The following is a 13,641-nucleotide window of genomic DNA, read 5'->3' as shown; positions in this document are numbered from 1 at the left end:
ACCAGGAGCAAATGGAATATACCTGCAGTTCAAAGTCCTCATCATACTATCCAGAAAAGTTGGATTTCTTAATTTTAGAAATCAGAAGTTTAGATTTGAAGAGATAATATGCTTCGTATCTCTCATTTTATAGATGAGGAGATGAGGCATCCCAAAAGGAAACCATTCTCGTGTCCTAGGTCTCTACTTTCTTTCCTGATCAAGATGTATAAATAAGTGGTCAGTCCCCTGCCATCTTTGTTTCTTCAGCCTCTGGTTCTTGTGCTTCTGTCCCTTCTGTTCCTTTTCATCTGCGCTCATCAGAGTCCCCATCAGTATCTGTTCTGAGAGCCCAGTGGAGCTCTATTTGACTAACTGCTCTGTTCTGTTTTCCACTCAACAGCATTGACAGCCCCTCCCTACTGTGTCCTCACTCAGCATCTGTGATACCTGCTCCCTGTTTTCTTTTCCTCCTTCCCCATTCCTATTCTGTTCTTTAATGGACTCCACTGCACTCTTTCATGCCAGCTTTCTCCAGGGCACTGTTTTTGGTACTGTGCTCTTGATCAGCACTTTCTAGATAACCTCATCCAACCCCATGGTTTTAATGGCCTCTTGGATGCTGATCTCTTTATCTGCAAACTTCTGTAGTCCTCAGACCCATCAGTCTGATGACTGTGAGGAGTCTGGTGGACGTCCTGCAGGCACCTCACATTCATCATGTTGAAAACTGAGCTCTCATCTTCTTTCCCTGCCTCTCTCTACCAGCAAAAACATTTTATTCTTCTCTTTCATTCCTTGTCTTAGGAAAGGGTGCCTTCATTTCCTTCGGTAACCAGGCTAGACATCTTGGGGGAGTCATTTTCTCCTTTTCTTTCCTTCATCTCCTTTCATTCGCTAGGCAAGCCCTGGAAAGTCACTGCTGTAATGTCTCTGAGATTTGAGAGATGTCTGCCTCCCCCTCTGGGTTCTCCCATTGTCTCATTTCAGGGATGGCGTCCTGACTGCCCTCTCATTTTCTCTAGGACAATTAAATCTGTAGCTGCCAAATGGATCTTTCATATTTGTCTAATCACATCTTACTATTTGTGTTGAAAAATGCCGCTTTGAATTAAGGGACCTTCCAAACAGGCTTTGTGTGAGCAACATGGCTGTTTATTCACCTGGGTGCAGATGGGCTAAGGCCAAAAAGGGCATTAGCAAAGGTCAGTGGGATTGGAGTTGGTTTTATAGGTTTGGGTAGTTTTTTGGGGGGTGGGGGTGTTGCAGAGTAAGTTCAGTTACAGTGGTTGGGGAGTAGGGACAAGGAGTATACATGACCACAAGTTCAGTTACAATGGCAGGTTTGGGTGAGAGGTATTTACATTGTCATAAGAACAGTTAAGATGGCAGGGTTGGGTGAGAGGTATTTACATTGTCATAAGAACAGTTAAGATGGCAGGATTGGGTGAGAGGTATTTACATTGTCATAAGAACAGTTAAGATGGCAGGGTTGAGTGAGAGGTATTTACATTATTATAAGAAGAGTGAAGCCTGGAGTGGTGGCTCCCGCCTGTAATCCCAGCACTTTGGGAGGCCGAGGTGGGTGGATCACGAGGTCAAGAGATCAAGACCGTCCTGGTCAACATGGTGAAACCCCGTCTCAAAAATACAAAAAATTATTTGGGCATGGTGGCACGTGCCTGTAATTCCAGCTACTCAGGAGGCTGAGGCAGGAGAATTGCCTGAACCCAGGAGGCAGAGATTGCAGTGAGCCGAGATCGCGCCATTGCACTCCAGCCTGGGTAACTAGAGCGAAACTCCGTCTCAAAAAAAAAAAGAGAAAGAGTTAAGATGGCAGGGTTGGGTGAGGGGCTTGTCTGGGGAAGCTCCGCTGGGCGATCAGGGACAATGGCGAACACAGGCAGCGGGTGGGAGACATCAGCCAAGGCTTCAGACTTTCAGGCTACAGGCTTGCATATGGAGACCTGACAATTTGATTGGGAAACAATGGTTTCTCAGTGTTTTTAGCATAAATCTTAAATGCCCAAGCTGCTCCTTGGCCACTCTGTATTCTTCACTAAAGTATTCAGAACTATTTGTGGTTTTGTGGTTCCCTGACTGCCCGTAAATCAGTGATTTATGCTTCCTTTTATTATGTATGGCCATTTGTTGTAGTAAAAGCCCTTCCTTTAACTTCTACCTCCCTTTCACCTGCCTGATTTCTTTTATTCCATCCAGATCTAGCTCAAAACATGCTTAAAGTATGGAAAGGTTCAAGACATTGTGCTAAGTGGGAAAACAGGTCATAAAACTATATGGATTTGTTTTGTAAAATTTATTCTTCTCTCTTGTGTGGGATACTGTTGATCCCTCTTGCTTTCTTTAAAACCGTCTCACTCAGTTCTGTGAGAGAAAGTACAAACAAGATACCACAAGAGTTCCCTTCCATAAAACTCGATTACAAGACCACCTCTTTTAGGAAGTCTTCCCTGACCTTTCAGAGTTAGACGGTCCATCTTCCTGCATGCATCAGGCCTCCAGGGCGTCCACCAGACAACATGGTTGAGGCTGGAACTGCTGATTGACTTGCATGCCTTCTCCATCAGTCTGTAAGGCTCCACATCATCACACCCACAGTGTCTGGAACTAGTAGGTACCTAAGAAAAGATGCCAAACATCACCCACTAGTGGGGAATGGGCTTCTGATTACCTCAGCGATTTCTATTTTAGACATACTATTATATGATTGTATTCTGTTCTATTCAGTATGTCATTAAAACAGGAACAGCCTCAAGAAACAAACATCTGGGAAAGAAGGGGTGATTTGTTCAGCCAGGAGCAAGGCAGCATAGTTGCCTAACAGCCAAGATCGAGTTCACAAAGAAAGTCCCTGCCCTTTTAAAGGCTTACAACTCTAGAAATTACATGTGAATGGGTCCTGGGCTCACAACTCTGGAAATTACATGTGAAAAGGTCTTGGTCCATGGAGTAGGTATGGTGTATGTGGCTTAGGTAGGGGTTTGATCTTGTTTAAGTAAAAACAAAGCCTTCTGGAAAGATTCCTCCATACCATGCCTGTGATCTATAGGAGGACGATTAAGGTGGTGCCCAGTCTGCCAGCCTTTACTCCTCCCGTTGAAATGCAAGGGGGAGGTGGTCTTAGATGCTTAGGTCTCCTTCCTCATATATTCAGTATAATAGACACTGTACTCTTCCTTGCTCTGAATCATCTTTGAGGAGCTTTTCTTACATTCAGATCTAAAATTTGAGCTGTAGAGAAGGTAGAACTAGGGGATTATTACTGAATAGTAGATATACCGTGCTTATTAAGCCAAGAAACATTTAGATGATTTATAAATAATTAATTTGCACGAGATTATTCAGGAAAGAGTTAGGGATGTTCAAGACAGAGTTAACCTTTTTGGTTGGTCACACTGGGCCGTTCGCACTCCTCTAAACTAGTTTGGGTGCTACAAATACAGAACTGGGTAGACCACTGTTGGTCTCAGTGCAGCATTTTATATGTCCTTATGATGTGGACATTTTCCCTCACTAACTGGTGTCATCATCAGGTAGAGGATGCCTCAGCATACCCAGCTTATGCCTCTGTACTTCTCTGCTATTTTACTTCGTTTTGAGTGATATTGACACTTTATAATATATTTGGGGGGGAGTGCATTTATTATATTTTTTGGCAGATATGTAAAGAATGTCCTCTCACTAGGACCCAGAGCATATAGGTTGGCTGCTCTTGCTGTTTGGCAAATGTAATTTTAAAGTAAGCTATTACTATTTAGATTTAAAATAAGGCATTTTGAGATATTTATTGCTGCTGGAGGATAAGTTTCATTTATTGAGGAGGCAAAAATGTTTGGTATTTTAGAAATATTTTAGAAAGGAGAATGAGGCAGGCAGAGAAATAGAAAGGATCCAGCTATAAGAAATGGGATGGAAAGAGAAGTAGGTAGAGGGGCAAGAGGGAAAAAGAAGCGAGGTTAAAGCTGAAGAAGAAGGTCATGAATGGGCGAGCTTGGAGTCAGTGGCAGAAACACATAATTGCATGCACCCAGGCTTAGCCAATCCTGCTGCTGTTTGGTCCCTGTGGGTCAAGGCCAGGCAGCATCAGTAGCTTGTATTCAACAGATTCCCCAGTGCTCTCAGAACATGCTGTGCATATGGCTCCTGGGGAGCATTGATTGATGGCAGAAAAGACACTTTAGCTTTCACCTTGTAACAAGGTGGCTGTGTAAAACACTGACAAAAGTCAAAACAGTGGATGAGAAAGCAGTCATGTGATGGGTTCTCTTGGAAATACAGACTGTAGGGATTAAATTTCTATAATTGTTTTCTCTACTAGCCCACTTTTGACTGGACAGATTTTGGAGAGAATTGCTACAGAATTTAACCAGTTACAATTTCATGCCGTTCAAAGCAAAGGCATGCCTCTTTTGGACAAAGTAAGACCGGTAAGTGTTGTTTTGGATTTCCACAGTTTGGTGTTTAGGAACTTGCAAAATAATTTTCATTTAACCTGGAAATATTGTTAATCTATAGGATTTCGAAGCGAGCCTTGAATTCTTTTTTTTCAATTTTTGATTTTTTGGGCTCCAGCTTCCTAAGTGTCACACATTATTACGTAGATTTTGTGTAAAGACTCAGTCACATTCTCCAGATTGTAAGAGTAAAGTTAATTCCGAATTTCATGGAATTGGATGTATTACATGATGTGGACAATTAATTTATCCAAAGCCCTTAACTGGATTTTGAATCCATGATGTTTCCTAAAGATTGACTGTAGCTTAAGAGGAAGATAACTTTTTCTCATTCTGTAATTCTGTCTAAATTCTTCTCTGATGAAGCAGAGATGTACTTATAAAGACATTGGGGTAGGGAATTTATTGTTATTCTCCAGGAAAAGTTATTATTTTGATTTTAAATATGTCACCATCTATTGGTGTGAGAGGCTTGTTATGTATCTATTTGCAGCTTCAGAAATTGTTCCAACTAGAGCCGTTTTTACTTACTTACCTTTTCTTGCAGCGCATAGCTGGCATTACAGCCATGTTACAGCAGTCACTGGAAGGTCTCCTATTAGAAGGCCTTCAGACTTCTGACGTCGATATCATACGGCACTGCTTACGGACTTATGCCACGATTGACAAGACTCGGGATGCGGAGGCCTTGGTTGGCCAAGTACTAGTGAAACCATACATAGACGAGGTCTGTGAACTTCCCTCAACTAACATTCATGAGCATCTGCTCTGTCTTTGACTCTTTACTGGGTGTGAGAAAGATAAGAAGATAGAGCAGAAATCTTTTGGGAAAGATTCTCAGTTCCTATAGTATCAGCTGTAAGGAAGGCTTGGTCTCTGTGGGTTACAGTTGGGAAGTAATGTTCCAATGCCAGGAATTGGGCATGCCCTCTTAGGTGTCCTGGCTATGCTGTGGTTCAGGCTTCAAGGGCGACATTCTCACCTAGGGAGAAGGTGTGCATCCACGTGTTTTTAGGTCAATTTTATGGGAGGTGATTGATTCTCAGTAGTTGTTAAAAGAATGTTTTCCAAACACTGGTCTTGTGGGTGGACTAAGGCAGATAAGCGGTGACAACACTGCAGTGTAGGAGGAAGGCGCTGAGAGTGCTGGGGTAGACAGTGGTACCCTCAAGTCTGTAGGAAATACATGACATTTGGCCCACGCCTCGAAAAATACAGAGGAGTCTGCTGGAGTGGGAGTGTGAAAGGAAGAATATTCAAAGATCAAGGGCTTTTATAGCAAATTAGCCGAGTAATACCGTATTTCTAGAACGCGACTATGCAGTATCCTTCACCTATTAGGAATATAGTTAAAATATAGGAATTAAGTATATCCTGCATCTGAGCAGCCAGAGTATAGATTGTGCCATCTAAATTTGCTGATATTTAACAGTTTATGAGATATAGAAATAGTAGCGTTATCGAGTTCAAACCGACAGAAGCCACTGAGTCCATCCTCAGTGTTTGGGGACTTTCCTCCAGTGTCCTGTCAGTGTGAATGTTCTGACTGTTAGTAAATACAAACACTATACTCACGTGATTTCAGGGAGAAAGTTTTTTATTTTTTTATAGCAGAAAGTTGAGAATCCCAATTATAAAAATGAAATTTAGAGACTAATTTTAATAATTATTTTGACCTTGTTAAGATTACTAAAAATAAATGATCTTTCATTTCTCTCCGTTTATATCCTGTTATATCCCATAGCTGTCTCTACGGGGGTGAAAAAATTATGTACATTATTTCTTTGTCAATAAGTGAAAATCTGTGTGTGTGTGTGGTTCTGGGGGACAGAGTCTCGCTTTATTGCCCAGGCTATAGTGCAGTGGCGCGATCATGGCTCACTGGTAGCCTCAACCTCCTGGGCTCAGTTCTCCCACCTCAGCCTCCCAGGTAGCTGGAACTACAGGTACACACCACCATGCCTAGCTAATTTATTTTTTTGTATTTTCTGTAGAGACAAGGTTTTGCCATGTTGTCCAGGCTGATCTTGAACTCTTCAACTCAAGTGATCTGCCCACCTTGGTCTCCCAAAGGGCTGGGATTACAGGCATGAGCCACCACACCCAACAAGTGAAAATATTTTAGTCACTAATGTATTTCTTTTTCACTGAACTGAATCTAGTGTGATAAAGAAATATTTGAAGTTTCGGTGGCATCTTAAGTAGCCACATTGTATTTTATTTAAACTCATCTTGTCATATTATTTTTGACTCTCAATTTTATCACAAAAATAAAATAATAAACTAATGTATTTTCTTCTGTCTTTCTCTGCCTCAAACCTTTCGCTAATCTGAATGATGGTAGAAGAAAAGGCCAGGATGAAGACAGTGAAGAGTTGTAGTGGAGAATTGTGTGCTCTGCTTTAAATCTTTTTTTAAAAGGTGTTATTTTGCTTTCAGACTCACGGGGAAGCAGATCAGTGTGCATGGTTTATCAGCCCATGTCTCACCGACAGTCATAACTGTGCAGCCTAATCTGAGGAACTAGTTTTGAATGTGACCTGTTATTTACTGTTTAGAAAATATGTCACAGGGAGGAGGGTGAGCATGAGGAATCACATTTGTAAGGTTTATTGTTTTTTCTGAAATATATAGTTTGCACTTCCCTTTTAAATGTTTTTTTTTTTTTTTTTTTTTAAATGATATTCCTTTTAATAGGTGATTATAGAGCAGTTTGTTGAATCTCATCCCAATGGCCTTCAGGTCATGTATAATAAACTTCTGGAGTTTGTGCCTCACCATTGCCGCCTTCTTCGAGAAGTTACAGGCGGAGCCATCTCCAGGTAATTTAAACGGCCCCATGTGGACCTTCCTTTCAGTGACCACACCTGTTAACTGCAGGTGGACAACTTATATGAACTGAATCCATTATGAATCTTGTGATTTCATTGTCTCTACCTTCGATACTGTGAGGCAGGTTCCATCAGCCTCATTTCACAGATGTAGAAACAGAGATGCAGCTGAGACTAAAGACTGCATCTCCAAATCCAAAGCCTGTTCTTTCCTCTTCTCTGCATTTTTTCCAAAATTTAGTTTGAAGTCAAAATGGCTTTCCTTCTGTGATTCTAATGTGTCATAATCTGTCTATAAATATCAATTCAATTCAATTCAACAAGTTTTATACTAATTGTGAAATCATCTTCATTTTCCTCCTTTTGTTCAGTTTCTATGACTTCCTGATTCTCTTTCATCAATATCCCATTACTTTTCACCATTGCTATTGCCCCAGTCTAGGCCTTGTCATCTGCTGTCCAGAATCATAGAATCTCCCACCCTGTCTCCTTGCTTCCAGTCCTCCCTCTCTAGTCTTCTGACAGTCACATTTACCCAGAAATCTGAGATTCATAGATTTCTTCATAAATCTTCAGTGGCTTCTCAGTGTGCATGGAGGAAGATCCAGGCTTTTCTAAGCAGGGCATGAGGCCCTTTCTGATCTGGTCTGGTAGCTGTCCACTGTAGAACTCTCTCTGCCATGGAATGTTCCCTCCATAGCCCTGGATGCTCCAGCTACACAGTGCTGGCTGCCTCTCCCCAGCTCCCCTGTACTCACATGCTTCTGCGTTTTTCTTCTGCTTGCTGTTCTTCCTGTGTCCTTTGTCTTCCTGTCAAACTGCCTCTCCACATGAAGCTCCAGGTCAGATACCGCTTCCTTCAAGAGGCCAATTTTGGTTGGGCGTGTTGACTCACACCTGTGATCCCAGCACTTTGGGAGGCTAATTCAGGTGAATTGCTTGAGACCAGGAGTTCAAGATCAGCCTGGGCAACACGATAAAACCCCGTCTTAAAAAAAAAAAAAAAAAACCATTATCGATCCTAATGCTCAGCATTCATCACGTCCTCTGGATTGTAGATGTGTTGCTCTTGCTTCTGCTGAGTGCTGATTGCCATCTTGCATTGTGATCAATCTTGCATTGCTCATACCTTCCCCTGCCTCTTAACAGGGTGGTTTAGAGCTAGCAACTGCCCAGTTAGTGTTTGCAGAATGAAAGAGTTAACCATTTTTAATGATTGAAAGGTAAATAAGGTCACTGTTTTTATGGAGCAAGCAATATACCTGGCCATGAGTTTTTGTTCTTTGCAGAAATACGGGGTGATTAATATGCTGCTTGGCCTTTGCAGTATCCTCTCTATTTCCTCTGCACCACTTAAGATGAAGCCTAGTTTTGCTACTTTTGTTTATAATCATAAGGATTTAGTTGGATTTGGGGATAAGAATGTAGTAGAAATCATGAGATAAAGTGAAAGAAGCCATAGATAGGAAACAACCAGCCATTAGATTTGACAGGACCAGTCTGGGTCCAGCTTCAAAGCTTTAGGGGATCTTTTCCATAGTTTTCAGTGTGGGAGAATTCGTGTAGAAGGCTCAGATATTTGAAAAATCTGAACTGTGCTTTGCAAGGTCATCATCATCTGCTGCTAGCCCATCACTGTATTGTGGGAGGTTTTGCGTATCCATTTCTTTCCCTTGCTCAGCTCCTGGCTTTAGATTTCCAGAAGTTTGGTGCTTCCCTGGACACTTTTTTCTTTTATCGTGTATCACCCTTCATGAACTTATAATCAGCAACACCAGCAACATTTGTATTTATTCTCCAGAGTATACAGATGAGCTTTTCTAATCAGTCATCTGTGTCAACTGTTAATCTTGCAGGTTTTATTTACATTTCTCTTTGGGGGCTTTAATTAGACATTAACTTTGGGAATGAGGAAACGTTGTCATTTAATAGTGGTTATATTATGTATATCTGTAGTTTAAAGTCCTCAATTTTGTGCTTGCTTTCTCTAGATACCTTAACAGAGTCAGCTCTTACTATTATTTGAAAGTGTATAATCTGATGTATGGAACTGGATATATGGGAAGCAGGCATCTTCTTTCCCCTCCCTCATCCTCCTCCACCCTCACCAGTAATTTCTTATCAATACTTACGTGAAACTGTCATAACTTTATTTGCTAGCTCTTCCTGGACAGTGAAGTAGAACTTCCTTTATAACTTATCTGTCTTGATAATTTTTGTTAAGCAGGAAAATTATGAAACTTAAAAAAAGTTTATTTTGATAACTTACTGGAATGTTAAGTCCCACCTTGATATGGCAACTTAGTTACAAAACTCCCAGTTTTGCTAAAATAAGAACATTTATTAAATTGTTTACCATTTTTAAAAATTACCTTCAAATAGAGCATAATACACAATACAAAACAAGGTGGGCAGATAGTGAAATGGTTTTTGCCTAGAAGATATGATTATGGGTCTTTAAGTTTGTGAGAGACTTAAGGAATCTCCCTTACTTATTAGCTAATTTATTTAACCATTTCTAACATAGGGCTTTTACTGTATGTTAGGTGCTATCCTAAGTACTTTACAAATATTAATTCTTTTTTTTTTTTTTTGAGACGGAGTTTTGCTCTTGTTACCCAGGCTGGAGTGCAATGGCGTGATCTCGACTCACTGCAACCTCCACCTCCTGGGTTCAAGCAATTCTCCTGCCTCAGCCTCCCGAGTAGCTTGGACTACAGGTATGCACCACTGTGCCCAGATAATTTTTGTATTTTTAGTAGAGATGGGGTTTCACCATGTTGACCAGGATGGTCTTGATCTCTTGACCTCGTGATCCACTTGCTTCAGCCTCCCAAAGTGCTGGGATTACAGGCGTGAGCCACCACGCCTGGCTCAAATATTAATTCTTATAGTGACTTGGTGAAGTTGGTACGATTATCATCACCATTTAAAGATGAAGAAAGCAAAGCACAGAGAAGTTAAATGATTTGTCCAGGCTTCAATATTTGAATCATGTACACTGGCTCCAGAGCGCATACTTTTCTCTCAATGCTGCCTGTCATCTATATTTGGGAATTTGGAATTTAAAATCTGGTGCTAAAAAAAAGACAAAATAAGACAGGCACACACAAAAGAACATTGTTCTGTTATCAGAGTAAAAAATAATAATTTTTTTGTCAAGATTTGTGATAAGATTTCACATTTGATAGTCATGGAATTTTAAAACTGAAAGCAATCTTAGAGATAGCTTAGTAAGTACAAAGCTGTTAGTAATTTATAAATTACCATAATTTACAATGCTGTGTGGTTTAGTGGTGTTCAGCAACGTGTAGGTTATTTTTCCTGTGGTATTAGACTACTGTACTTTTTTTTCCAAAATAGGAGTATAAAGGTGGTAGCCTATTTTCGAGGGAAAAGTGTACCAAAGTGATTTTATGTGGTTTGCCTGGCCTTGACACTAGGTGGACGAGTCAGGATCCAAGAGATTTGACAGGTTTGAGGTGAGACTGACATTAAGGAGTGAAATAGAAACTTGAGTCTAGAAACAAACTAAATTACAAATATAGTTTTTAATAAAGTTGAAATAAGTTTTAGACTGTGGGTCTTTTGGCAGAAGCAACACAGTGGAAATTTGCTCTTTGTAAATAGATTATGGTATATTTTATTGAAGTGTGCTCTTATTTTACAGTGAAAAAGGCAATACTGTTCCTGGATATGACTTTTTAGTGAATTCTGTCTGGCCACAAATCGTACAAGGATTAGAAGAAAAGTTGCCCTCACTTTTTAATCCTGGGAATCCCGACGCATTTCATGAGGTATCTTCCCCATCGTCTTTATTCTTGAAGATGTTAACTGGAGACTTTAGAAATATCATGTTGTCTTCTACTTAGTCTTGGTTCTATGGTTTATTAAAAATAAAAATTTGAGTTGCTAAGTGAACATTTACCTTAAAACACACACATTGTTTTATCTAAGATATGACCTATGATACTTTTAGGAATAAGAATATTTTCATTTTATAAAGTATAATTAAGTCTAGATACAAGTGTGAGTAGAAATGTACATTGTAGCCAGGCACGGTGGCTCACGCCTGTAATCCCAGCACTTTGGGAGGCCGAGGCGAGTGGATCACGAGGTCAAGAGATCGAGACCATCCTGGTCAACATGGTGAAACCCCGTCTCTACTGAAAATACAAAAAAAATTAGCTGGGCGTGGTGGTGCATGCCTGTAATCCCAGCTACTCGGGAGGCTGAAGCAGGAGAATTGCCTGAACCCAGGAGGCGGAGGTTGCAGTGAGCCGAGATCGCGCCATTGCACTCCAACCTGGGTAACGAGCAAAACTCCGTCTCAAAAAAAAAGAAATGTACATTGTTTTCTAACTTTCTTAAAAACATCCCGAGGACCATTAAAAACCAGTGTTTTTGCACTTTCCTGTGAAAACTTAAGTGTGTACATCTCTGCTGTATAATTCTGAATGAAAACAAAAAGTATTCATTGGATTTTTTCAAGCAGCAAGTACAAAGGAATTGGTTGGATTATAAAAGATGCTATATAAGTGTCCTTTATAATTTAAAAAGTTAGAAAGCCCTAATATTTCCTTTTTACATTAATTTTAATTTTATTATTACTGTTACTATTTTTGAAACAGGGTCTTACTCTGTCACTCAGGGTGAAATGCAGTGACATAGTTACAACTCACTGCAATCTTCAACCCCTCGACTCAAGCAGTCCTCTGCCTCAGGCTCCTTCCTGAGTAGCTGGGATGTCAGGTGCACACCACCATGCCTGGTCAATTTTCTTTTCTTTTTTTTCTTTTTTTTTTTTTTGTGGAGACGGGTCTCACTGTGTTGCCCAGGCTAGTGTTGAACTCCTGGCCTCATGCAGTGCGTCCCCATCGGCCTCCCAAAGTGCTAGGATTTCAGGTGAGCCACCATGTCCAGCCCTATTTCCCCCCTTTTTTTTTTTCCTTAAAAAAGAAATCCTTATTTAAAAGATTACATGGTTAGGATTTCAAAAGGAAATGTCTAAGTTTGTTTCTATTGTATCACTTTAAAGGCAGTTTGTAGTGTTGTGGGTTAGAATGGAGACAGATGGCCTGAATTCCCATCCCAGCTGTCCTGTTTACTGAGTGCCCAGCCTCTTGGTACTTTTCTTTCTTCTCTTTCCCTGGCTTTTGGTTTCTTACGCAGTGAGATAATCTTTGTCGTTTAATTCGGTACATTACCAAATTAACAAAGATTGTTAATTGTCAATGCATTGGGCTTTTATTTTGGACTTTCTGTTTGCCCCTGTGTTCTTCCCTTACTTCCTTCCTCTCATCTTTTCTTCCTCCTTTTATCACCTTCTTTGTATTTTAGACTTCTGGGGATTTGTTTTCCGTCTTTTTTGCATTTTGTCGCCTCTACTAATTTAGAAGTTGTGTCCTTTATTTCTGTATATATTGAGTAACCTTAGTGGTTACTTAACGGAATCTGAAGTTGCTTGATGTTCTTGAGCCTTCTTGATAACACGAGGAACTTAGAGCGCATTAACGCCAACCACCCCTTCTCATAGTATCTGTTTTTGTTTCCTGGCTCATACTTCTATTTTTTTTTTTTTTAATTTTAAAAACTGGGCATTTTTATTGTTTTATATGGTCACCATCCTCTCAGAATTACCCTGCGTGTTTATTGCTTCCTGTTCCTTTTTGAATGTCAGCTCATCCTTCTTGGAACATTTTCCTTCTTCCTGAAATTCATGTTAGAAGACTTTAGTAAGGCTCTGTTGATAATAATTTTTTTTTATAATTTCTCAGTTTGTGTTTGTCTGAAAATAACTGTATTACTTCTGTTTGAAAGGTCGATTTGCTTTCTATTTCATATTAATAGAATTCTCAGCACTTTGAGTATTGTCTTTTGAGTTGTATTTTTAAATTAGCTATTAATTTAATTGTAAATCCTTTGTAGTTAATACCTTTTTTCTCTGGCTTCTTTTAAGATCTTCTCTGTGACTTGGGTGTGCTAAGTTCTGTTGTGATATGTACAGTAGAACTTCTTTTTTATTATCCTTAGGATTTGATGGGCTTTCTGAATCTGAGAATTGGTGTCTTTCATCTATTCTGGAACATTTTTATTCATTATTTCTTTAGCTGTGTTCTTCTTTCATTCCTCTGTCATCTCCATCTAGATCTCTTGTTTAGACTGGCTCACCCTATACTCTGTATTTGCTGCCTTCTCAGTAATTTCACAGTCTGTCTTCTACGTCACTAATTCCTTCCTTGGTTGTGTCTAAACTCTTTTTCACCTGTACATTGAGTTTCCAGTTAGTTATCATGCTTTTTTATTTCTAGAAGTTATATTTGTTTCTTGTCTAGTTTCCCTGGTGAATTTGCTTA

General features: G+C 40.0%; 1 protein-coding gene across 11 annotated transcripts in view; it reads left to right on the top strand.

Annotated features, from left to right (window-relative positions):
- COG2 (component of oligomeric golgi complex 2) overlaps positions 1–13,641 on the top strand; it is a 53,371-nt gene that overhangs the window by 23,393 nt on the left and 16,337 nt on the right. For 6 of the 11 annotated variants that reach the window (XM_078356668.1, XM_078356667.1, XM_078356665.1 and 3 more), the window contains 4 exons: positions 4,319–4,427; positions 5,002–5,181; positions 7,152–7,276; positions 10,956–11,082. In XM_078356668.1, coding sequence (XP_078212794.1) covers positions 4,319–4,427; positions 5,002–5,181; positions 7,152–7,276; positions 10,956–11,082 — 541 coding nt within the window. Of the gene's footprint in view, positions 1–4,318; positions 4,428–5,001; positions 5,182–7,151; positions 7,277–9,882; positions 10,006–10,955; positions 11,083–13,641 lie in introns of all 11 variants that reach the window. The other 5 variants (XM_078356666.1, XM_078356663.1, XM_054248246.2 and 2 more) reach the window with 1 other exon arrangement.

This window comes from Callithrix jacchus, chromosome 19, assembly GCF_049354715.1.
Source record: "Callithrix jacchus isolate 240 chromosome 19, calJac240_pri, whole genome shotgun sequence".
NCBI lineage: Eukaryota > Metazoa > Chordata > Mammalia > Primates > Cebidae > Callithrix > Callithrix jacchus.
The sequence above is the reverse complement of the archived record's forward strand: the minus strand, read 5'-3'. Positions and strand labels throughout refer to the sequence as shown.